Raw genomic sequence first — 27289 nt, 5'->3', positions numbered from 1 at the left:
CCCACGTGGATCTGAGGCGGGAGGCAGCTTGTTGTGGCCGCTCCCCCGCTGTGTCCCGGGCGCTCGCTCCCCCGCTGACTGTAGCGGCGCCGGGGGGGGGGGAGGGGAGGTGAAGGGGGAGGTGAAGGGGGGGTGAGGGGTGGGTGAGGGGAGGTGGAGGTGAAGGGGGGTGAGGGGAGGTGAAGGCCGCTCACTCACCCGTCCGGAAGCTCCCACGTGGATCTGAGGCGGGAGGCAGCGTGTTGTGGCCGCTCCCCCGCTGTGTCCCGGGCACTCGCTCCCCCGCTGACTGTAGCGGCGCGATTAATAATGTTTAATAAGATTAATAATGTTTAAAACAACACAAAAAACATATAAGGTAAACAAACCAAATTAAATATTAATAAATGTATTGCAATAAAGAAATCACGGTTGGATTGAAATATCCATGATCCTGGGACTCACATAATGGATACAGCAAGTAAAATACATATAAAAGGCATCTTTGAGCTAAAAATAAGCTAGATGAAATGGACCAGCAAAAGAAGGAGGCAAAAGTTACACATTTATAATGAAACAAAACCATATTGGTCCATTGAAAGCAGAAATCATGTCTAGTTTATAACAGATAGTACACATGAAACATCTTAGTTGGGGGACACGTTAGATTAACCAAAATGACACATCTGTAATTATCCCATCTTAGCATATCATATATGAATATATCTATATATAGAGAAGCATTTATCAAATCATGAATCTACTATATATTTCTGAAAGCACTGTATATCTGCATGGCCTGTGTCCCTAGCGGCAATCTCATTGGTCCCTTGGCCCGCCCGCCCCCGCACACCTCTCATTGGCCTGAGGCGGAGTGACGGGCCAAAGGACACACAGGGACACACACACACACACACACACACACACACACCTCTCTCTCTGTCCTCTCCCCCCCCATCACACTCACCTCCCTCTCCACTCACCTCCCTCCACCTCCTGCTCCACTTACTTCCCTCTCCACTCACCTCCCTCCCGCTCAACTCCCTCCACCTCCCGCTCCACTCACCTCCCTCTCCACTCACCTCCCTCCCGCTCAACTCCCTCCCCGGCGCGGGGACAGGCAGTGGGCAGGGCAGCCTGCCGCTGCCTCCACTCACATCCCGCTCCACTCACCTCCCCGGTGCGGGGACAGGCAGTGGGCAGGGCAGCCTGCCGCTGCCTCCACTCACCTCCCGCTCCCTCCACTCACCTCCCGCTCCACTCACCTCCCCGGCACGGGGACAGGCAGTGGGCAGGGCAGCCTGCCGCTGCCTCCACTCACCTCCCGCTCCCTCCACTCACCTCCTGCTCCCTCCACTCACCTCCTGCTCCACTCACATCCCCAGCATGGGGACAAGCAGTGGCAGGGCAGCCTGCCGCTGCCTCCACTCACCTCCCGCTCCCTCCACTCACCTCCCGCTCCCTCCACTCACCTCCCTGGCGCGGGGACAGGCATTGGCCAGGGCAGCCTACCGCTGCCACGCGGCACCTAAGATGGTGGCGGACGGAAGGACCCCTTCCTCCCTCGCGGACTAACTAACATGGTGGCGGCCAGAAGGAGAGGTGAGTGTGTGTGAGTGTGTGTGTGTGTGTGTGTCACAGCGTGACAGTGTGTGTGTGTGGGGACACTGTGTGTGTGTCTGTGTGTTATACTGTGTCTCAGACACTGTAGAGTGGGGACCGGAGCTACACATGGGGGAGGGGGGTCAGGAGCGGAGAAAGATACAGGGGGGAGTGGAGAGGAGGGACCCGTCAATTTAAAGCAATCAATCCCCCCTCCTGTCCACTGCCCCCCCTCCTGTCCACTCTCCCCCCCTCCTGTCCACTCTCCCCCCTCCCATCCCCTCCTGTCCACTGTCCTTTCCACTTTCCCCCCCGTGCCACTCTCCCCCCATCCTGTCCACTCTCCCCCCTCCCATCCCCTCCTGTCCACTGTCCTTTCCACTGTCCCCCCCCCACACGGCCACTGTCCCCCCCCCCCTCGGCCACTGTCCCCCCCTCCTGTCCACTGTCCCCCCCTCCTGTCCACTGTCCCCCCCTCCTGTCCACTGCCCCCCCCCTCCTGTCCACTGTCCCCCCTCCTTTTCCCCCGTCCCCCTCCTTTTCCCCCGTCCCCCTCCCCTCCTTTCCCCCCCTCTCCTCCCCCCTCTCCTCCCCCTCCTCCCCCCCTCTCCCCCCTCTTCCCCCCTCTCCCACTCTCCCCCCCTCCCCCCCTCTCCCCCCCCTCTTCCTCCCCCTCTCCCCCCCCTCTCCCCTCCCTCTTCCCCCCTCTCCCCCCCCCTTTTCCTAGCGCTAAATGTAACTCACGGGCAACGCCGGGTCTCTCAGCTAGTAATACATAAAAAGTTCAACACTCCCTAATGTGTCAACAGTTAGTCTCCCAGAGCTGATTTCAAGACACAGGGAAAACTACTACACCTGAAGCTGAACCAGGAAGTGAGAAGATTTTCCCTCCAAGAAACAGATAAGACTTTTATTCTTAAGAGACTGCTTATATCTGCTTATTTTCATGCTATATGTGTTCGGGGCTGCGAGACATGCTTAACTAATGGAGATGTGAACTAATTGCATAGGATTTCACTAGAAATACTCCAAGTGAATAAAAGCTTTGTTCCCCCCCTGTGTTTGGATGATTTCCTGATGAAAAGTAAAAGGCACAATAAAGCCTATTATAATTTCACCTTATAAAGTCTCCAATTGTGTACCTCTGTGAACGTCCATCTACATATCCCAAGACCAAATTAAATCAAATAGCAATGGGGCAAAACATTGGATCCTCAAAGAAAATACTTCAAGTCCCGTTCGGTATTCAATCCTTTAGGAATTAAAGTATCCAAAGATAAAATCCATTGTGCCTCCCTTCTATATAAGGCATTCATTCTATCCCCACCTCTGTAGTGGACCTGGACATGTTCAATGCCAATACATTTGAAATTAATAAGAGACCCATTCTGACATTCACTAAAGTGTTTTGAAACTGGATGCATATGATTCCTTTTGAGAATTAGTCTCATATGTTCCAGAATTCTAAGCTTGAACATGCGCGATGTAAGCCAATATACCTTTTATTGCAACCGCATATCAGCATATATATTACATATTCCGTCTTACAGTTTATGAATGCATTGATGTTGTATGACTTGTTACCTTCCATATTTGTAAAAGTTTTTGATTTGAGTATATATTTACAGATTTTACATCGCCCGCAGGAATAGCAACCAACTAGTTTGGGAAAGAATTCTTTTTTTTATTTAAAGTTTTATCATTTCTAATCACACTAGGGAAACAATATTATCCAAAGTTTGTGATTTAAAAAAAAACTAATTTGGGTTTCACTGTGGTGACATCTCTGAGCAAAGGGTCAATCATAAGAATTGACCAATGTTTATTTATGATTTTTCTGATGGCCTAAGCTTGCTTACTGAATGTTGTAATGAAATATGGAGGGTCCAAGTCTGACATGTAAACATTTTGTTCGTCTCTCCTCTGTTCACTTCGATCTAGGGACCGATGTATAAGATCCTCACTATTGTGATTAAGAGCATTCAAATGTGCTTTTAATAGAATCCTATGATCATAGCATCTAGATATAAAGCGATCTGTTAGCTCATTGGATCTCAAATGATAGTGCTCCAAATTTGAGCAATTGTGTCTTAGGCGTGTATACTGCCCGTAGGGTATACCCTTGAAAAGACTATGACTATGTCCACTGCTCGCATGCAAAAGTGTATTCCTTGAGTGTTCTTTGCGGAATATATCCGTATGTACTAATTGATCAAGACCCACAAAAAGTTTCAAATCTAAAAAATGAATATAATTGAAATGGTGTTGTGAAGTGAAAAGTAAATAAAATGTGTTCTGATTTGATATATTGAATGAACAAATTAAGCTCTTCAACAGAACCATTCCATATAAGTAGAAGGTCGTCAATATAACGACCGACGATAGAAGTGAATGTGGTGTCGATAGGGGTTTCTATCTCCAAACACGGGGGAGCTTCCACCAACCCATGAATACTTTGCATAGGAACGTGCGAAGCAGGTTCCCTTAGCTGTCCCACGTGTCTGGAGATAGAACACCCCCGAAAACAAAAAATAGTTGTGGTGAGCAAAAAGTGAATACAATCTAAAAGACAAGTGATATGTGCTGGTGATAACGAGGAATCCAATTCGGGAATATGTCTCGTAGCTTGGAGACCGTGTACATGTGAAATAATAGAATATAAAGAAGATACATCCAAAGTCACCCAAAGGAAATTGGGGGACCAGTGATAGTTGTGAAATAAAGTGAGAGTTGAGACGTGTCCAATAGATGCGAAGGCAGTGTGTGAACAATACTTTGCAAATAATAATCAACATAAATAGACAGATGTTCACCCAGTGCCCCAGTGCCCCAGTGCCCCAATGCTAGAAACTATTGGACGTCCCGGTGGTGTGTTAAGAGATTTGTGTACTTTAGGAAGGTGATGAAAAATAGGAGTAATAGGATGCGAGCAGTGTAAATAGTCAAATTGTTTCTGAGATAGGATATAAAGATCTTTCCCTTCTTCTAATAGTTCATATAATTCTTTAAGAAATGTATTGGTTGGATCTGAATCCAATGAACTATAGGAGAGCCGATCATCGAGTTGTCTTAGGGCCTCTGCGTGGTAATATGTGCGGTCCAGAACCACGACAGCGCCACCCTTATCTGCATTTTTAATTACAATGTTGGTATTATCTTTGAGGGTGGTAATAACCTTTCGCAGCTCTGATCGCAGATTATCTCCACGTCTAGGACATCCTGTAAATTGGATACCTTTAGACAATAGTAACAAGTCTCTTTGCACTGCCTGTTTGAAGAGATCAATTGCAGTGCCTTTAGTATTGTCTGGACAGAATTTGGACTTGTTTTGTAGGCCTGATGGTTTATGTCCCCAAAAAATTCATAACCGGATCTAACGGTTCTTTTTGTTGTTCTAATAATTCCATCATATCAATGAAGAAACAATGGTCTCGAAATGTTACTGATTACATAGCCTTGCTGTAAAGCCTGAAACGTGTGGCAGGTTTTTTCCTGTCCTGTTTTTGTCTGTTTTTTGTTTTGTATGTGGTTCAATAAAAGATTTTCATTTTTTCACTTACCTGGTGAGTTGATGGTGCTTTTCCTGGACTCAGTTGTCTCGTACCAATCCCTTTCCTGCTCGTGTTCATTTGTTGATTGGATGGAAGCACGGTTGCGGTGAAGGCGCACCAGATGGGTCTTTGCTAGGAACCACGGGAAGACGCTGATACCTGCACGTGGAACCACAAGATCGGATCAGCCTGCGGAGCATTCCAGACGGATCGGATGTTGTTATTTACTTCAAAACATCTCCGGCACTCGGGAGCTCCACAAAGCTTAACCAAAGAGGAGGACGTCACATTTCTTGCAGTGCCTTACACAGCAAGAGGGGTACAGTTATCCTGGATGGAGAGCCACATTCTGGACTGGGATACAGAGGTAAAATTATATATTTCCTCTGTTATGCATACCCTTACCAGCTTAAAAGATTAAAAGATCCAGCTGCTGTATACCCTGCTTGTGTTCATCTCCATATCCCTCACGGATCCAGTGCTATACCTGCCTTCACAGTCTAGCAACTGTTGTCCCTAACAAGATTATTGATTATTATTGATTATTGATCATTACATTAATGATTTTTGGGAAACGATTCCTTTTTTCCTTTACTATCTGTTGAGAGCTTTTAGTAGCTTTGCTTTACATACTTATGGTCTTTGGGCAGCCTGATTCTGGGGCCAGGTGGTTGGGTCTGCCCCCCCGGGGATGCAGGATGAAGCTGTGTATTTGGGGGCTGGGTTGGGTTTGCCCCTCCAGGGGGGTGCAGGGTGAAGTGTTTAGGGTGAAATGTGACAGCCAAGTTAAACAGTATTGTAGGGGTAAATAGCTGTGATTTCTCCCCACTAGGTCAGTCAGCAACCCCTACCGTCACAGTGAAGCTGTGTATTTGGGGTCTGGGTTGGGTTTGCCCCCTGTGGGGTGTAGGGTGAAGCTTTGTATTTGGGGGCTGGGTTGGGTTTGCCTGCCCCCTGGGGGGTGTAGGGTGAAGCTGTGTATTTGGGGGCTGGGTTGGGTTTGGGTTGGGGGGGGGGGTGCAGGGTGAATGTCAAGGTAGATCAGGACTTTTAACACCATTTATATTTAAGGGATCAGTCACAGGGCAAAACACAGTAATGAAATATAATGAGGTTTATTTTGGATAAATCCTCAAACACACAGAAATACAAAATACAAAAATATACACACTTAGGGGTGTCTGGGGGATGAAATCTACCGTTCCTAGGGGCAAGGATCCACTTCAAATGGGTTTCCCCTGTCTGCTTCTCTGCTCCAGGATATCCAAGTGCTGCATACAGCAGCTCCTCTGAAATGTATCTCCACAATCCTTCCCAGAGATGGACTTCAGCAAACTCCACAATCCTTCCCAGAGGTGGACTTCTGATGGACTCCTGAGGGAATCTCCACACTCCCTCCCAGAGTGTCTCTCCCTCTGAGGGATAACTCCTGCTCTGACCTGCAGTGTTTCTTTTATACCTCTTGCCCGCTATGCTTTAACATTGAATAATGGTAGCCAGCCAAGAGAAACAATGCCTGGGGCTCAGACCTGATAACTGATTCATTTAACTAATCCCCCACCTTTGTTCTTATCTATTTCTATGGAGAGCTTCAACTGAATGAATTACTTAGTCTTTCTCCCTAGAAATAACAATAACAGTGGAATATCTCATTTATTTTCTTGCATGTTAATTCCATCACCACACAATACCAACTACTGTATCTAATCTGGGAGGAACTGCTAACGCATGTATACATGCAGACAAGGTAATTATGTAAATACAGGACTTGGCGTTACACACAGTTAACCCAAATCACGTCATGAAATAATTCTAACTGGGGGAAGGGTTGTCACAAAGAAAAGAATACATGCTTTGAAATACATTCGTTCAGACAATTTACACATTCCCAGTTCTTTTCAAGATGTTAAAGACATTTGGCTGGATGAAATATTACTAGGACAGCCTGGTTACACAGTGTTGTAGGGGTAAATAGCTGGGATTTCTCCCCACTAGGTCAGCCAGCGACCTCTACTGTCACAGTGAAGCTGTGTATTTGGGGGATGGGTTGGGTTTGCCCCCCCCCCCGGGGTGTAGGGTGAAGTGTGTATTTGTGGGCTGAGTTTGCCCCCTGGGTGGGCTAGGGTGAAGCTTTGTATTTGGGGGCTGGGTTGGATATACCCAATAGTAAAGTGAAATAATTCACTTTATCTCCCTGTGCCTCAGACACCAAACAATAGATTGTAAGCTCTACGGGGCTGGGAACGTGCGCCTGTGACAAACTGTGTACAGCGCTACACAAGAAAAAAACTATTGTTATTCAGCGAAGCAATGAAGGCGGCAAAGAGGTTAATAACTTTCAATACCAATGGCATCGCCACTTTAACACTATTAGGGTCATGTTCGGTGAGAGAACAGGAAGCAGGAATTATTTTGTGCAGCCAATGCAAAGGAGAGGCAGAGGCCCGGCATGGGGCCAGAGCTAACATAAGGGCTGCCCACGGCCCTTGTCCCCCCTTTCACCTTCACCCCCTGCACCTTGCCAGCAGGCAGGGGACCAAATGGGGTGGGAACTGTAGACGGGGTATTTAGCCGGGGTCCCTGCTCCTGGGGCATAGTGCATAATGATTTCTGAAATGTATCTGGAGTTACATCTGTGTTATTCTGTAATTAGGGTTTAAAGTTCCTTTTGGGGATTGGGGAGATATGCACGGTGTTGGGACAAGCACATTTAGATGGGATTAAAGGTCTGGAATGAGCAAATAATGGCAGAGATCTAAAGCGAGTGCGGTAGAAAGCAGCGTGTGTCTGATTACAGAAACGTTGGAGATAAGAATAGTTGGCTGGTGTTGGGGAGGAGTGGCCATGTACATCAACAAACTAGGCAGTTCCAAGACTAGAGATCCCTGAGAGAGGGAGAGACAGAGAGTGGTGGAGGTGAGCAGTGAGCAGTTAGGAGAGACAGAGAGGGGTGAAGGGGAGCGGTTAGGAGAGACAGCGAGAGTTAGAGACAGAGAGTATGGCCTTGCAGTCAGAGCCCTGGTCTGTGCTCCCTGTGTCCTTATCTAAGGCCTCCCTACTGGGCATCATCTTCACCGTCTGTCTTCTGCTGCTGGACTTCATGAAGCGCAGGAAGACATGGAGACGGTTCCCACCAGGACCTCCCTCGGTGCCCTTTGTGGGGAACATGATGCAGGTTGACCTCCAAAACCTCCATGTCTCCTTTAAACAGGTAAGTCTGATTAACCCATTAGCTGCCAGACTAGCCCGCAACGCATTGCTTTGCACCCTCCTCTGGTACTCTAGGGGTTAATATACAACACCAACAATTGCTGATACTTTTGATAACATATATACTGTATGATATGGACATGTATGTTTGCATATATATATATATATATTTGGATTTATATTCAGCGCTTTACAATATAGTCACTATAATGCAGGGAATTGTAATACAGTATAACGGATAGGGTGAGGAATATCTGCCCTGAAGAGTTTACAACCTAATTCCGAGATCCACAGAGCTCCGTTATCGCCTTCAAGATGTGGTAATTTAAGGTAACGCATCGTTAACGGAGTCTCTGGAGCTCACTAAATCAGCGTTAAGTGCTATTTTCAGCCGTAACGGGGACACTTGTGTTACTATAATGGGCATTCGTGCTAATGATATGCATGACCTCAGAGCCTGCGATGCGGCGCCCCCAGCCCCTTCCTCTAAGGGCTCGTTCAGGGTGCCAGCTGAGGACTCGGAGGGAGGGCGTGAGGGAGGCAGTGCTGCAGTTTGCTGGGCGACATGTGATTATCCCTCAGCAGCAGACTTTTCAGCGTTGGGGAGGGGGCGGGGTTACACACGGCAGGGTAAGTATCCAAGTTGCAGTCATGAAATCATTCTGAAGAATGATTTCATTGGCTGCCTTGGTCCCTGTGACGCTGCTTCAGCTCCAAAAAACGAAATTTTCGTTTACTGAAGCTGTCGTCAGCGGCAACTCCTGGCTTCGGAGGCAGGGCAGTTGCTACCTTGACAACAAGTATTCAAATTGAATACTTTGTTTCTCACTGCAGCAAGCACGTCAGCACGCCCTGCCCCCGAAGGCAGCACCCTGAACGAGGCCTAAACATCCCGCAAATAAAGCACAAAGGTCTGGAGGTTGGATAACCCTGCCTACCAACAGGTAAGGCCAATGTTGCTTAAATCATGACCTTTTTGCTGGGACCGTTCCAAGTCCCAGCCGCTCGGCGAGATGGGCCTCAGGTACTCAAAGCACAATGAGCCCTTCCCACCATGCCACTGCCAGGGTCTACCGTAACTGAGCCCTGTCTGGCAAGGTTACCCAACACTTACCCCCCAACCAACCGCAACCAATGAGGCTATTTAACTCATTAAACTAGCCCCGGATCGTCAGACCCGCAGGAACCCCTCCAGACCCGATCTGAAGGAACATTAACCGAGTCACACTGTTTAACATGCAACCATGCGAACGGACTAAACCCACCCCCTATTGGGGTTGAAAAGCACTCCTACCTCTCGCTTGCGTCCCTGCTTTTGCCCTTGCGAGAGCATTCGCCTGCAGGTGGGGGCTTCCCCGACAGGATGAACACTCATGCCGGTGTAACCGTTGACCTTACACTGGCCCTTATTAAAGGCCCAGCAACAACCCTTCCTCCTGCCGCCTGCCAGGCCAGAAGATGACCTGATGTCGGACACCCGAGGATGAATGCCGTCTTCCCCATTGTTATGAGCTCAAGCTACAAATCCATATCTTTAGTATCCCAAGATTATTGATGGCGGACACCCTTTTTTTGTCGGATCTTCCCATTATAGTTCCACCGCGCCATCCTACTATACTTCCGCAGTGCAAATCTGGTCACAGAGGGATTGGCCCGGACCCAGGGGCTAGCTCCACTACCGTGTCTCCTCCCGCAAACTGCCATTCGCTATATAATGGCGCTGGTGGAACCTTCTCCAACCACCAGACCCACTGGCATGAGGAATTCTGTATAACCAAATCGCTACCTGCGCTCCACCACCGGGATGAATCACCTCCAGTCGTCTTGCTGCTGGTCACCTCGCCGCCATCTTTATATCTTCCCAGTCAGCCACAGAGCCCCTCGCGTGGCCACCGCCGCTCCGACTGCATTTGTGAGTGCACCCGTGCTTGCGCCCAGCGGAACACTTGGGGCGACCACCAAGTGTCCTGCTGGGCACACTCAAAAATGCCGTTGCAGCAGCGGCCAAGCAAAGTGTCCTGCGGATTGTATGGGAGGACATTTAAAGATGACGACGAGGTGACCGGCAGCAAGATGACCTGCGGTGAGTCGTCCTGGCGGGGAGCACCAGTGGCAATTTGGTCGCAGCGAAATATCCTATTCTGTGGGGAAGTGACCCTCCTAAGATCTTGAAGTTGAAGGGGTATTCTCTTACCCATTGATGGGCCAGGTGCCGACGAGCTCCGCCTCTTGCGCCCTGTGATGATCCACTGCCGGCTGAGTGTGGAGCACATCCAATGCTCCCAAAATCCCCGGCAGCACCGTTGTCCTCGTGATCTGGGCAGCACCTTGGAGGAGGCCCAGTGTGCCGGTTTGTGCGACCCTCTGACAATGCCCCCAAGTGATGTCTCAGAGGACCCACCTGAACCTCCTCCCGTGGCTCCCATCACACCAGACAGCCCCTGAAGGTGCTACTGCAGCCATCCTTCCACCGGGGGCTGCGCCTCGAGCTGCAGCCGTCGTACTATCTCCTGAAACTCTGCCATGGCCCTGCAGGAATCGCCTATCTCCTCACTGCCCACCTATATCTCCTCACTGCCACCTATATCTCCTCACAACATGGTCTGGAACTACAACTCTGCCTTATCCTCCTCTCTTGATCTACATGCCCCGCTTTCTCTTTGCCATCCTCACCCTTCTAACCAAGACCCTGGCTTAATTCCCACACGCGCATGCTGCGTTCCTCCACTCGTTCCTCTGAACGCCTCTGGAGGAAATCTCACTCACTCGCAGACTTCCTTCACTACAAATTTATGCTATCCTGTTTCAACTCTGCCCTCTCTCATGCTAAACAAATATACTTTTCTTCACTATTCAACACGCACAAATCTAATCCATGCCGACTCTTTTCTGTCTTTGACTCTACTCAATCTACACTCAGCTGCCTCTTCTTCTTCCTCCATCACACCTCAGGACTTTGCTGACTATTTTAAAGAAAATATGTAATCCATACATCAGAACATTCCCTCTGTTTCCTCGTCCCTTCCTACACTGCTTCCCAATTCTCCTCCTGCCTTCCTTGACTCTTTTTCCGCTGTTTCAGAGGAGGATGTGTCACTGCTAATCTCCTCCTCTCCCTCTACCACTTGTTAACACCTCCTTCTCCTCTATCGATCTCTCTGTGGGGGTACCACACGGCTCAGTCCTGGGACCTCTTCTCTTTTCTCTGTACACACTTTCTCTAGGTGACCTAATCACATCTCTTGGGTTTAAATATCACCTCTATGCTGACGACACTCAAGTTTACTTTTCAACCCCTGACCTTACACCTGCTGTACAGACCAAACTTTCTGAATGTCTCTCTTCAATATTATCCTGGATGTCCCTCCGCCGACTTAAACTTAACATGGCAAAAACCGAGCTCCTCATACTTCCTCCCAAACCTGGCCCTACAACCTCCTTGCACATTACTGTTGGTAGTACTATCATTCACCAAGTAGCCCAAGCACGCTGCATAGGGGTCACACTCGACTCCTCTCTCACATTCGCCCCTCACATTCAAAACATTTCTAAAACTTGTCGCTTTTTCCTCCGCAATATTACAAAGATACGCCCTTTCCTCTGTTGTTTGACTGCTAAAACTCTGTCTCAGGTCCTGATTCTCTCCCGTCTCGATTACTGCAACCTCCTGTTGTCCGGCCTTCCTGCTTCTCACCTGTTTCCCCTACAATCTATCCTAAATGCAGCTGCCAGAATCACTCTACTCTTTCCTAGATCTGTCTCAGCATCTCCCCTCATGAAATCCCTCTCCTGGGTTCCGATCAAATCCCGCATCTCACACTCCATTCTTCTCCTCACTTTTAAAGCTTTACACTCTTCTGCTTCTCCTTACATCTCAGCCCTAATTTCTTGCTATGCTCCATCCAGACTCTTGCGTTCTGCTCAAGGATGTCTTCTCTCTATCCCCTTTGTATCTAAAGCCCTCTCCCGCCTTAAACCTTTTTCACTGACTGCCCCACACCTCTGTAATGCCCTTCCCCTCAGTACCCGACTAGCACCCCCTCTATCCACCTTTAAGACCCACCTTAAGACACACTTGCTTAAAGAAGCATATGAATAGCACCGTGGATATTCTGAACACATGATACATAAAGCTTGGCCCCCTGCAGACGCACTTTCCAGAAAAACCCTACTACTGTCTCTGTACGTTCTCCCTCCTCACCACTTAGATTGCAAGCTCTTCGGGGCAGGGACTCCCTTTCCTAATGTTACTTCTATGTGTGAAACACTTATTCCTGCGATGTCCGTGTGTTACTGCTGTAAAGCGCTGTGTACCTGGATGGCGCTATATAAAGATATACATGCAGTGCGCACACAGAGAGAACTTTGTACTTAATGCAGAATTTGATAGGAAGCCAGGAGAGGGATTATGGAAGGAAATCAACAGTCCAACATTATGTGACAGTGGGTGGGGGAGTGGGGAATGTGGATGGACTGGGCGCTTCCCAATTAATATTAGATTGGTGTAATTAGTGACACACCTTAGATACACACAATAAACCTTACACCACAAAGTGATAATAGAAATAAAAGTGTACAAGTGCAGCTCAACTTCTTCTGGTGGGACAGTTCCAAGTCCCAGGATGTAGAATTTTCTTTTCTTGGGGTTGAGGAGGAGCGCAGGATAAGTTCATGATATGTGAAAAAATAAAAATATATATAGTGCAGATGGTAGATCACTGCTAAAAAGATAATCAATAAATGAAATGAACTCACAAAAATCATATTGTATTACTGCATGTCAGAGATCCATCTCTCTCTGACTGGAGCCCTTTGTGTAGCTGGGGTCAGGATGCCTCTCAGTGGAGTGGATGATATGCAAGTGAAAGAAACCACAAATAGTGCATACTGTATAAACTATAAATATGTATTAGTCACAAATGTTAAGGAAACTCACATTTTCCATAAATTCAATGGGTGGTGGAGAGAACCGCCGATATAAGGGTGGTGAAGTGTAAGGCTGCTGCCCGGTGCTTCCTTTCACTTACACCTCACAGTGTAGTTCCGCATCAGTCTCTGCCGTCGCGTCACTTCCGGTTTCGCGTCACAGGTGAGGGCAGGAAGCCAAAATGGGTCTGGTGTCAGCAGTAGATTGCCAGTCCTTCAGTGAGCAGATTCTCTCCAAACTCTAACTCTACGCGTTTCGCACACACGAAGCAGTTCTCTCCACCACCCATTGAATTTATGGAAAATGTGAGTTTCCTTAACATTTGTGACTAATACATATTTATAGTTTATACAGTATGCACTATTTGTGGTTTCTTTCACTTGCATATCATCCACTCCACTGAGAGGCATCCTGACCCCAGCTACACAAAGGGCTCCAGTCAGAGAGAGATGGATCTCTGACATGCAGTAATACAATACGATTTTTGTGAGTTCATTTCATTTATTGATTATCTTTTTAGCAGTGATCTACCATCTGCACTATATATATTTTTATTTTTTCACATATCACGAACTTATCCTGCGCTCCTCCTCAACCCCAAGAAAAGAAAAGTCCAACATTATGCAACACATACTAACTCAGGAGCCCCACGTGTAATCCTTACCGGCCCCTCGACAAGTGCTGGAGCATTACTAACCCCATGCAAGAGACTGACAATGTATCCCTTACTGCGGGTAACAAGTGTACGTCCCTCCCCAGTGAGCGTGAGTGAGAGGAAGTCCGGAGTGATACTGTTGGCCACGAGTTTCTGACAAGTACCCACTATGTCTGTGTCCATCCACGTCCAGCCTGCACCCAGCACAGGCCTGAGATACTGAGCCCTGCCAGTGTATATACGTAGTTACACCCACACCCAGTCTGCACCCACCCAGCACCCTGCACAGGCCTGAGATACTGAGCCCTGCCAATGTATATACATAGTTACACCCACACCCAGCCTGCACCCAGGCAAGCTGAGCGCGGTTCAAAGTAATTATTTTTTGTTTATGTAAGCGCTAAGCGTGGGTGAGCATGTGTGCCTGCGCACCGCGATTTCGGGGACGTCAAAATTTACATTGTGAGAAGAAACCTCGCCAAGCACAGCACGGTCAGCGTCAGCGTGGTCGGAGCCTTAGGAAGATAATTACACTGATAAGTTGTTTAAAACATTTTGTTGGCCACAAAGGACTGAAGTTCTTACCTGTAAAACCGGGCACGACACTGGCATTAGTTCCTTTCGGGCCTACGTGAAACTGCCCGTTTAATGGATAAATTGCTCTTTTCGTTCACAGTTAACCAAACAGTACGGGGATGTGTTCAGCCTTCAGTTCTGTTGGCAAAATATAGTGGTGTTGAACGGGTTTGAGGTCATGAAAGAAGTTCTGATCAATCAGTCTGAGGACATAGCGGACCGGCCCCGATTTCCCGTCTATGAAGCTATTGGGTTCTCTGAGAATTCAAAAGGTAAGGCGATCGACTCACACATCCCCCTGTATCATACAGTAGGTTCTAGCCAGGGCTGCCGACAAGTGGGAACAGCTCCTGGGCCCGACTTCCAACTGGTCGCCTACCTCGCTGATGGAATGAGCCACCAGTCAGGGTCCAAAATGACGTCCCACATACCCCTTTCCCCCACCTGCTCGACGTCTCAGTCGGGGACAGCAGAGGTAAGTGTGGTTCACGGTAAAGGGTAAATAGTTAAAGTCTGTGAGGATCCCTAGAGATCCAATATACCGGCACAGCACAAGAGATAATCAAATAAAAGTGGGTTGTTGGGTCCATCCCATAAATATATATGTTTGTTTGTGTGTGTGTGTGTGTATTTTGGACCCAATAAACCATTTTTTTTATTATCTCTTGTGCTGTACCGGTATATTGGAACTCTAGGAATCCTCACAGACTATATGTAGCGGAGTTTCCCCCACCCTCTGGGAGATCACGCTACCATGTGTGGTGGTGTGGTGCATACCTGCTGGCTTACAGTAGAGCTGAGTCTCCGCCAGTGTTGTTGGGGAGAACAGGACAGGACTACCTTCTGGGGTAGTAACTGATTCTTTCTCAGGCTGCGGTCCCAGTGCATTCTACAGCGCACAAGCACCGCCCCCCAGTCAGTCCGGTCCCAGTCTCTACCTCCGCGCGGAAGGTGCAGCCGCGCTCTACGACGAGTTCTCTCAAATATAAAAAAAAATGTATTTGGAACTCGCGACGGAGGCGTGGCCACGCCCGCGCCGGCGGCTCAGCCGATAAGGGTGAACCAGCTGCGTGAGGTCATAGCCACGCCCTTGCAAAACCCCCCACCCCTCCCCCTCTTGTCGCAATCTCTCCCTCTCTCCCAAGACCGCGATCTGCAGTGAAGCGCTGTGCACGCGCCGCCCCCGCCGGATGCGCATGCTACGGTGCTGACTTGGACTGCAGCCTCACGGTGACAGGGCCTCTATCTCTTGCAGGCCCCCAGGAGACAATCCCTGCAGGAGAACTCACTTCCACTCCCTCTGATTGATTGCACACCAGGCCGGAGTATATTTAAACAGGAACAGTTTATTTGCTGCCGCATACACAGCATACACTTCCACTCCTTTAGGGGAGGGAATATAAAGTGACAGAGTCCCGCACACCTGTTGTGGTGAGACCAGCCTCTTTCAAGGGGGTAGAGCAGTGATTTCCAACCTTTTTTGTTTGGAGGAACCCTTGAAGTATTTTGAAAAATCTCGGGGAACCCCTATCTGGCTGACACATAATAGGTTCGACAGGGGTCACTCACAAAATTTCACACCTCATGAGCCACCTCTATTTCCCACAATCTACCATCCGTCTCACTAACTCTCCCTCCCTCCCGCCTTGCATGTATTTATCCTTTGCGTCTCACTCTTACTCCTTCCTTTTCCTCACTCACTCCCTCCCACCTCCCTTTTCTCACTCATCCCTACCTTCCAGCAATTACCCCACTCTCACTCAATCCACCGTACAAAATACATACCAAAAAATCCAACCCCCGGGGGGGGGGGGGGAGGGGAGTGTCTGTGGTCCGTGGTCCATAGGAGGAACCCCTGAGACTGCTTCAAGGAGCCCCAGGGTTCCACAGAGCCCTGGTTGGGAATCACTGGGGTAGAGGCACTGACTAAATTTGGTAGTGCAGCCCCTTGAGTCTAAGGGAAGAAGATACTAGGTCTGAGCCCAGGATTGGGCAGAACACAGACCTATTCCCACCTCATCCCGTCATTCAAGGGAGCTGCTTCTGTGGGGAAAACCCAGAATTGTTCCTGTCACTGCCTGCACTGTTACCAGGGCTTGCATGACAGGGAGGGCAGACTGGTAGCCAAAACCAGACATGGCTCTATCTATCTCAGTATCTATCTATGTATATCTATATATCTATACTGTATACCTATATCAGGGCGTCTTGTATATCTGTACGTATCTGTTGACACGTAAAGAGAAATGTATTAAGGTAGAGAGATATGGTGGAGAGAGACTAAGGGGAGAGAGAGATGGAGAGACACGGGTGGAGAGAGAAGAGAGAGAGAGAGTGAGCGAAGGAGGGGAGAGAGATGTTGTGGGAAAGACATAGTTATTCTAGTATTAAATGAAAACTAGAGTGGAATTTGGTGACTCTTACAGGTCCTGGTTACTGCTAATGCGGGTTTGGGTCCTGCAGGATCACAGCTCAGAGCAGTGCAGGAAATCTTGTACCCATAGGGGTTGCAAAGTGAATGTAAATATGGCCCCCGGGAGCTTTCAACCTCTAGTGACTGAAATCAGTGAGGTTTGGGACTAAACAAATCAAAAATTTTAATGGGAAAAGTGCTACCTGATTGGGTGGTGCATGCGAGAGTAAGCAGGTACATTTGCCTTGTGAACACTTTACTGCAGGCTTTGGGGCCTTGCTCTTCCCCACCTGTGGCAAAAATCCAGACTCCGCTTTCAACCCCTCTTCCAAAAGACTCGTCTGTTGGTGGAATTTGTAATCTTCATATTCAATCCCCATATTTGTACCTTTTCCGTGTCAATATAAGAAATGACACGTATCTCATGAACGGGGGGGGGGGGGGGAGGCAGGAGGGGGTCCTCAGACATGGGGAGGACCACGGATTAGAGCGCAGTTTCAGGTAGACTGAAAGAAAAAAAGTCCAGCAGGCAGAACCGCTCCTCTAACACAAGACGAATCACTATTTTCCATGTCCACAGGTGTCGTGTTGGCACATTATGGCAGAGGCTGGAAGGAGCAGAGAAGATTCTCCCTGTCTACACTGAGGAACTTCGGGATGGGAAAGAAATCGCTGGAGGAGAAAGTGATCGAGGAAGCCGGGTATCTGTGCTCTGCTCTCCAGTCTGAGCAAGGTAACCAAACCAACTCCAGGTCACTGGGTGATAACGCTCGGCAGTGACCATGAGCTATCAGCGAATGGGTTTAACTTGTTTATGAATGACCTTGAGGTTGGCATCGAGAGCAAAGTCTCCATCTTTGCTGATGACACTAAATTGTGTAAGATAGTAGAATCAGAGCAAGATGTAATGTCTCTACAGATTTACTTGGAGAGACTGGAAACTTGGGCATGTAAATGGCAGATAAGGTTTAATACAGATAAATGTAAGGTTATGCATTTGGGAAGTAAGAATAAACAGGCGACTTACAAATTAAACAGGGATAAATTAGGAGAATCCTTGATGGAGAAGGATTTAGGAGTGCTTGTTGAAAGCAGGCTTAGCAATAATGCTCAATGTGATGCAGTGGCTGCAAAGGCAAACGATCTTATCTTGCATTAAACGGGGAATGGATGGAAAGGAAGTAAACATAATTATGCCCCTCTTTAAAACATTAGTAAAACAAGACCTTGAATATGGAGTACAGTTTTGGGCACCACTCCTTAAAAAAGACATTATAGAAGTAGAAAAAGTGCAGAGAAAATTAATAATAGGAATGGATGATCTGATTTATAAGGAGTGTCTAGCGAAATTAGATTTGTTTGCATTAGAAAAGAGGCGTCTAAGAGGGACTATAATAACTATATACAAATAATTTCAGGGACAATACAAGGAGCTTTCAAAAGAACTATTCATCCCAAAGGCAGTACAAATGACACAGGTTCATCCCTTAACGTTGGAGGAAAGGAGATTTCACCAGCAACAAAGGAAAGGGTTCTTTACAGTAAGGGCAGTTACAGTGTGGGATTCATTACCCATGGAGACTGTGATGGCAGATACAATAGTTATGTTCAAATAAAGGTTGGACATCTTTTCAGAAATGAAAGGTATACAGGGATATACCAAATAAGTAAACATGGGAAGGATGTTGATCCAGTGAGTAATCTGATTGCCAATTCTTGGAGTCAGGAAGGAATTTATTTCCCCCTTATGAGATTTCATTGGATGATATGACACTGGTGTTTTTTGTTTGCCTTCCTCTGGATCAATATACTGTAATAACAAATATAGGATAAAGTATCTGTCATCTAAATTTAGCATAGGTTGAACTTGATGGACATATGTCTTTTATTAACCTCATCTACTATGTAACCCCTCGTTTTTCTATGTCCCCAGACTGATGCCTGTTGCTGAGGTGGAGTCTTGAGTCCTTTATTTCTAAATGATATGCCACATGTGGCTCGAGTGCGGACAATGGGAAACAACTTAAAAATAGCTAATTTCCCAATGTTAAAGAAAGTAGTTACATGTGGACTGAGTTGAAAGAAAAGTACAAATGTAAATCGAGGTTTAAACTTATATCTAGATTGCTCAGGCTCAAATGTACCTTCTGTTTCATTAAGAAGCCCGCCCATATCATTTAGAGTTTCAAGTTTCTTCACATACCAGTCTGAAGAAGACGTTTCCATGTATTGGAGAAACTGGACTTTGTGATCCAAATAACAGTGCGACAAAGTATGGCAAAGGCAAATTGTCTGTATCCCATAAAATCCCGAATGTTGGAGTCAGGCATAAGAATGCATTATTGTGATTGAACAGATTTATGAAACCCACTTGATCATGTAGATAATTTGCATAAGAACTCACACTCACAATTTTAGTAGATGCCACATTGAGGGCTGAACGCCAAGTGGTATTGTGGTTCGATATGGTGGTTGTAGGATATGCACGAAACGCATTAGCGTTTACTATGCCCTTATTTCCTGATACTTCCCATCCTTCCAATAAATTGTTTTTAACCATTTTTTTGGTTGTGCTGAATGCCACTTTTTTCCGGTTGCTGTGCGCCGCCTTTTCTCTCCTTGGGATCAATTTGCTTCCATATATTGGTTGTTTCCAGCATTGGTTTCCTTGAAAATAGAAATAAATCCGTAATATATTGAAACTTATCCAATCAAGTCGTAGGCACACAGGACTCCATACCAGCCTTTGGGCTGAGGTTCATGTATTTTCCCAAAGGTTGATGACGCTCAGGTTTGTGGATGATTGTACTTCACCGACCGGCACTGTTGACTGTCATCTGTTTCTTTGATTCCGTGTCTGGCACGCCCATCGGCCTTGATTTTGTGAATTCCTTTCCACTTTGCCGGGTTCCTTTCTGCCTATAACAGGTCTGGATGAAGGGTGTCCTTGATATAAAAACATTCTCGACACATTTGAATTGCTTTTATCCGCATCCCCAACTGAGGAGTCACACTCTGAAGTAGTGTAATTAACAGGGTTATCAGATTCTGCACGACCTATCCCTCCCTACATTTCTTATTTTTATTATCTTTGATTTTAAATTCAAAGTCATTTAATTCACTTTGTAGAGTTATTACTGTACATGTACGGCGGCTCAGAGTTTGGGCCATGCTTGAGCTGGGTAGTATCTGATATATTGTGTCCTTTTTTTTGTTATTGCTGTTACCACAGGGCGTCCCTTTAACCCACATTTGATTGTAAATAACGCTGTCTCAAATTTAATTTGCTCCATCGTGTTTGGCAACCGATTTGAATATGACGATGACAAGTTCCACAGACTGCTGCATCTTTTTGAAGAGGCCATGAAAGCGGAGTCTGGTCTTTTCGTACAGGTGCGGACGAACAACATAACGTCAGTATTTCCAACCTAACTACTCCATGTCATGAGATGGGATATTTTTATGTCATTTGTATTGAAACAGACCCCGAAGCCCACAGTAGAGTGTCCACATGGCTCACCCCAACAGGTAGCACATACGGTCTTATCAGACAAAGAGGCAGATTCAGTAGGGGGAAGTGCGCCGAATCTGGCGTTAACGCTCATTGACGCGCATTAATGATAGGGTGCATTAACTGGTACCGGCGCTTGCTAAATCTGCCACAAACTGTCTTATCCGGAGCCTCTCTGATGACGCTCTTCAAACCCCAATGATATCGCACAGGGTTACGTTGATTCTGGGCTTGAGTTTTAGTTTTTTTTAAACTTTCTCATTTGAAGGTGACCCATGATTCAGCTTTAACATCTCTCCATTTGGTAATGAATAACATGCGCTGTGTTTGTTTAGGTCGTCAATGCGGTTCCTTTGTTATGTCACGTGCCTGGGCTGCCTCAGATGCTTTTTAAACCTCACATGCGTATGCTGGAGAATCTACAAGAGACTATCTCGGAGCATCAGAGAACCTGGGATCCGAACTGCACGAGGGATTTAATAGACGCCTTCCTGCTGGAGATGGAGAAGGTGAGACCGTGATATAGAGGCGTCCCATTCATGTGAATGTGTCTAAACGGGAGGCAGCGGCTCTGCTCGCACTACTCAATGTATCCCTGCCCAGGGGCAAAGCTGGGGCCCGCGCATGTCTAGCTACGCCACTGTCCCTGCCCTTTTAGCTTTCCCTCATGAAGTGTCCCTGCTGCCATTTTGTTTAACCCTTTTACTGCAAGGATTTAGTACGTGCTTGGGAATAATGACTATGGAATTCTTGTGTTGCATTCTTTCTTGACCCTTGATCCCTTGATGTCAGCCCTTAGTTTGGACACAACCCCTCCCCTAAAACAGAACACCCCAAACGCTGTATTGTGGGTACAAATGGCCCCCAGTTTATATTAAATTGATACAATAATAGGATGATTGACCTGGCCAGTTTACAATCCCTCCCTATTGTCAACTCCAGCTATTCTCAGTCACTGGTCTGGGCCCAGTGAACCACACCGATTCCCAAATGTAACCCCCTGTGAGGACACCCATAGGCCCAGCATCCCTGGCCCAGACCCGAGAACTCAATAAAGACTGTAAACATCCAAACATCTTCATAGAATGGACCAAGTTGACCAGTCCACCCTGCCCCAAAGCCAAGGCTATTTCACCCTGCCCCCACTAGCCATGAAACTCATTCGATGCCCTTCCACCAAACTCAAGTTTAAATATCTGGAGCAGTCTCTGAGAGATGCGATCACATACATGATTACTCAAGTGCACGTGTGTATGTGAGAAAGGGGATAACAATACAGCAACTGGCCGCTCAGTCACCTCCCCGTGGGTCACTATGAATTCATACCCCCAAAACTGTCACTTTACTCCACAGTTACGCTGCCACCACCAGGATTAATTTAAGCGCTAAGGAGTCCTTGGTCCTCATTTATAATAGAACAAGGCGTACAGTGCTGGTTACAGAAAAGGATTACACAATGACATACAGAAGGAGTAAAAAGTAGTAAAACAGAAAACCTATACATTACGGGTGAATGTCCTGTCATAAGTTCCTCAAGGGGTTGTGAGGTAGAAGATGTGAGATCCACACACACATTACTCCCCAGGGAAGTAGATGGGCCATTTGACATTCAAACACACATTCTTATACCACACAACTCTTTCACCTGTGACAGACTCCAGGTGGCGTGACAGGCTGGTGTGGGTGTGTTCTGTCACCGTCTCTGGGCTACAGACAGTTTTATGACTACACAGGTGAAAGAGGAGAATTCTTACATCTCCAATTTATTTGGGTAGTATACAATACTTAATAACTACGTCCCGGTAGTTAGCAGATTAATGGTAAACATCATTGCACCCAGAGGAATCTGACAAATGCATAGGTACCACCTGGGACCGTCCCATCTGTCACCTTGAGAGTGAACATTGGCAGTACACTAATTTATACATGTCGTCAATAAGAATTGTACCGTAGATGGATTGTCTTAATTAATGTTAATCTGTAATGGAAGCAATAGAGTGTTCCTCCAGTCACCCGTGTGTCTGATATGTAAGGAATATGTGTATGATGGCCTTTGAAGCTCTCCCATTTGGATATCTGTACCTTCTCACTGGGTATTTGTACCTTCTCATTGGGTATCTGTACCTTGTCACTGGGTATCTGTACCTTGTCACTGGGTATCTGTACCTTGTCACTGGGAATCTGTACCTTGTCACTGGGTATCTGTACCTTTTCACTGGGTATCTGTACCTTGTCACTGGGTATCTGTACCTTGTCACTGGGTATCTGTACCTTGTCACTTGGTATCTGTGCCTTCTCACTGGGTATCTGTACCTTCTCACTGGGTATCTGTACCTTCTCACTGGGTATCTGTACCTTCTCACTGGGTATCTGTACCTTCTCACTGGGTATCTGTACTTCTCACTGGGTATCTGTACCTTCTCATTGGGTATCTGTACCTTGTCACTGGGTATCTGTACCTTGTCACTGGGTATCTGTACCTTATCACTGGGTATCTGTACCATCTCACTGGATATCTGTACAATCTCACTGGGTATCTGTACCTTCTCACTGGATATCTGTACCTTGTCACTGGGTATCTGTACCTTTTCACTGGGTATCTGTACCTTGTCACTGGGTATCTGTACCTTGTCACTGGGTATCTGTACCTTGTCACTTGGTATCTGTGCCTTCTCACTGGGTATCTGTACCTTCTCACTGGGTATCTGTACCTTCTCACTGGGTATCTGTACCTTCTCACTGGGTATCTGTACCTTCTCACTGGGTATCTGTACTTCTCACTGGGTATCTGTACCTTCTCATTGGGTATCTGTACCTTGTCACTGGGTATCTGTACCTTGTCACTGGGTATCTGTACCTTATCACTGGGTATCTGTACCATCTCACTGGATATCTGTACAATCTCACTGGGTATCTGTACCTTCTCACTGGATATCTGTACCTTCTCACTGGGTAGCTGCACCTTCTCACTGGGTATCTGTACCTTCTCAATGGGTATCTGTACCTTCTCACTGGGTATCTGTACCTTCTCACTGGTTATCTGTACCTTCTCACTGGGTATCTGTACCTTCTCACTGGGTATCTGTACCTTCTCACTGGGTATCTGTACCTTCTCACTGGGTATCTGTACCTTCTCACTGGGTATCTGCATCTTCTCACTGGATATCTGCACCTTCTCACTGGGTATCTGCACCTTCTCACTGGGTATCTGCCCCTTCTCACTGGGTATCTGCACCTTCTCACTGGGTATCTGTACCTTATCATTGGGTATCTGTACCATCTCACTGGATATCTGTACAATCTCACTGGATATCTGTACCTTCTCATTGGATATCTGTACCTTGTCACTGGGTATCTGTACCTTCTCACTGGGTAGCTGCACCTTCTCACTGGGTAGCTGCACCTTCTCACTGGGTATCTGTACCTTCTCACTGGGTATCTGTACCTTCTCACTGGGTATCTGCACCTTCTCACTGGATATCTGCACCTTCTCACTGGGTATCTGCACCTTCTCACTGGGTATCTGCACCTTCTCACTGGGTATCTGCACCTTCTCACTGGGTATCTGCACCTTCTCACTGGGTATCTGCACCTTCTCACTGGGTATCTGCACCTTCTCACTGGGTATCTGCACCTTCTCACTGGGTATCTGTACCTTCTCACTGGGTATCTGCACTTTCTCACTGTCATGACACATGTAAGCAACATGAAAAACAACAGGCCTGGCCTTAATTGTTTGATCGCCACTTAAGTCATTGACTGGTAGATTTTTATGACGTAAACCTTCACCGCAGAAAGGAAACAGAATAAAAAGTTATTTTAGTAAGAAGGTTAACCTCTTGGCTCCCATACTGTGCACAAACATTAACTCTTACATGGCTTTATCGTGACAGATGCACTCCGTCTCACCTCTTTCCAATCCCTATACCATAAGGCCATGTCTCCAATCACTCTTACCAATCTCTAAACCATAAGGCCTTGCTTCCCATCACTCTTACCAAATCCCTATACCCTAAGGACACCTCCATCACTCTTACCAAGTCCCTATACCATAAGATAACACCTCCATCATTCTTACCAAATACTCAGCTCCCCAATTTAGTTTTTTTTCCTTCTGCATCTGTTATCTGGACACCTATGGACAACCTGCAACCATACTAATACCGAATTCCACTAAATCCCATTCATTAGATCCACTATCCGGACATGCCCCAAGTTGTTACTCCCTGCATGAGGCACCAATATACACTGGCGACACACTTTATTCGAGCTCAGCTAGTCCCACGAATTCGGGTATACCCGGGTGTATTGAGGTTTGTGACTGTTTTCTGCCCGAGTGCATTGAGGTATTTTCCAAGCAGGGATTGAAGCATTTTATTCCCGCTGGCTGCAATACTGCACAGTATATATATATATACTGCATTACAATTCATGAATTTATGCCATCTGGTAGACACGCGAAGCATTGCAGCCTATTAAATCCTAATCATTATCATTTAACAGATCAGCCGCCCGTCAGCCAGGCATGAACCCAGGCTGGGAAGGCAAATGCAACGGGGCTTGTCAGAGGTGAGGAGCGGCGCATTCCAGGTATCTGCCAGGTACATACTGGGTATTTGCTCGAATAAAGTGTGTCGGTGCAGTATCCAGTGTCACTTGAACCTGTTCCGGAGGAACCCTTCCAGGAAACATAAGAGCAGTCCCCCTGCAAACCCGAGAAGTTCCTTAAGGCCTGCTTTGCACCTGCTGTTCCACTCACTGGATGTAGGATTCCCCCAACAATTCATTCTGTTAAAATCTGGAAATTTAGTAAACAGCAAAAAATCGAACAAAAACCTTAAATCCTAGCTATGTCAATAGCTAAACTAACGTGAAATCTAACATAGCTCTGAAACCTACATGACTCCGACCATCCTTTTAATAACACCATCATCCAACCGTAAGGGAGCAGAATCCATTCCAGCCCGTACCTCTAAGGAAAGCGAGCCAATCAAGGCTTGATCAAAACCCAGGTTATGAAGACATTCCTTAAACCCCCCACAGAGTAAAAGAGAGTTTACGTCGCACCACTCGAACAAAGATAAAGTAGAGAGGGTAACTCCAAAAGTTGCTTTAATTGACCATAAAAAAGAGGCAAAATCTGGATTCTCTTAAACCCCCACCAACTGGTCCCAGTCAAAGCATCCCGTTCTTCATGAATAAACAGGGACCAAACCCCAATGAACTTCAAAATCAGCCCTACCAGACAAGTGAACCTTACAGGCCGAAGACCTCCACCAAACCCCCTTGGCCATTCTGATCCATATTTTGACCAACGTATTAAAAACGGAATGGTCCCATCTCCCAGCTCTGCTCACTCCCTGCATTAGTCTGTCTAACTCCCCTAACCGCAGAGCCCCAGTTTTGCAGTTGGGGATCTTTAGCAAATGCCCCATGTTTCTATGTGCTTTATCTGTAAGGTAAAAGAAGACAAAGACAGCAGTTTTAATAAGAAGAATCTTCTATATACACCATTTGACTTGTTTACAGCCGGCACAGAAACTTCAACCACCACGCTGAGATGGGCTCTGCTGTTTATGCTGCGGTATCCAGATGTCCAGAGTAAGTATCTGTAGGAACTGATTGAAACCAGTCACTGTTCTCTGCTCCACTGTCCATCATCTTCAGGGGTTTGTCTGAGAGATTTGGCCTTTGATAAGAGGCCCAGCAAATACAAATCCCCCTTGTTAGCACATTCACACACGTCTGCAACTCTGCCTTTCCCCATTATGTATTAGCATAGAGTGCCTCCACCGCAGCCAGGGATTCTGGGTAATGATTTGCAAATGAGCGCACATAAGAGGCGCAGAAATCCACAGAGCTTAGTTTTCAGCATTGAAAAGCGAAAGCTCTTCAAAATCTGTAGGCAAATAGCTGTGTGCTTCATGGTGGAGTTAGGTCGAGATTATGGTGGCGTCATCGCTACGCACGCGCGCATATCAGGCACAATTCAGCAATTGACTATAGTAATTAGCCACCTGCCGGCGAAGTAGCGCGATGACGCGCCAGCGTTTTGAGGAGACAAAAAATGTTGTTTTCTCAGGCGGGTGCCATGAGATGTCAGCATCACGTGAGCTGGTTCAGCCAATGAGGGCGAACCAGCTTCGTGATGCGTCCGCCACGCCCCCGCATCACCAATCTCCTGCAGCCAAGTTCACAGATCGCTGGGGCTGCAGGAGTGCGCGTCGCGGCCGCGTAGGTATTATCTCTGCGTGTGAATAGGCATCAGAGGTTGCCATGTGGACACCTTACTGCCGGCTCTGGGGCACGTTCAAAGAAGAAAGACAAACCAAACCTAAACAGTAATGATTTAAAAAAAAATAATGTTGGTAATCTGCTTTCTGGTTTGGGGCAAACTGCAATTGTTAAATGTCTGTTGTTGAAATGGGAGACATAAAGTGTAACATTTATGGGTTACTACACTCCAAACAAGCGCTGATCAAGGTAAAAACGTAACTTGTTTCACACGCGCTACGCTGTATCTATTATTTCAGGTAAAGTCCAAGAGGAAATTGACCGAGTGATTGGAAGAGACAGGAAACCTACAATGGGAGATATGCTGAAAATGCCATATACCAACGCGGTGATCCATGAAACTCAGCGCTATGGCGATATTGTACCACTGGCCTTTCCGCACATGACCTACAGAGACACAGAGATCAACGGCTATTTCATCCCAAAGGTACTTAATGTAACCAAATTCAAGTAAAATCATATATACTTATACAATACTAGCTGAGAGACCCGGCGTTGCCCGGGATGTAATTTTGGGGGGGGGGGGGGGGGGCGTACGACAGGGTTAGGCTTCCCCCCCCCTTGACAGCTA

At 46.9% G+C, this 27289-nt stretch overlaps 1 protein-coding gene across 4 annotated transcripts in view; it reads left to right on the top strand.

Annotated features, from left to right (window-relative positions):
• Positions 1-7853: 7853 nt before the first annotated feature.
• The window catches only part of LOC142467962 (cytochrome P450 2D20-like), a 30857-nt gene continuing 11421 nt past the window's right edge, over positions 7854-27289 (top strand). Inside the window, exons 1-7 of one of the 4 annotated variants that reach the window (XR_012788537.1) lie at positions 7854-8343; positions 14601-14772; positions 17494-17646; positions 20146-20306; positions 20760-20933; positions 25884-26025; positions 26958-27145. Coding sequence is in view for 3 of the 4 variants with exons in the window: in XM_075573999.1 (XP_075430114.1) it covers positions 8131-8343; positions 14601-14772; positions 17494-17646; positions 20146-20306; positions 20760-20933; positions 25884-26025; positions 26958-27145 (1203 nt within the window). In the remaining variant the exon portion in view is untranslated. Of the gene's footprint in view, positions 8344-13907; positions 14013-14600; positions 14773-17493; positions 17647-20145; positions 20307-20759; positions 20934-25883; positions 26026-26957; positions 27146-27289 lie in introns of those variants that run through there. The other 3 variants (XM_075573999.1, XM_075573997.1, XM_075573998.1) reach the window with 3 other exon arrangements.

This window comes from Ascaphus truei, chromosome 17 (genome assembly GCF_040206685.1).
Source record: "Ascaphus truei isolate aAscTru1 chromosome 17, aAscTru1.hap1, whole genome shotgun sequence".
In the NCBI taxonomy this organism is placed as follows: Eukaryota; Metazoa; Chordata; class Amphibia; order Anura; family Ascaphidae; genus Ascaphus; species Ascaphus truei.
Note: the sequence above shows the minus strand (reverse complement) of the source record. Positions and strands in the feature narration are given on the sequence as shown.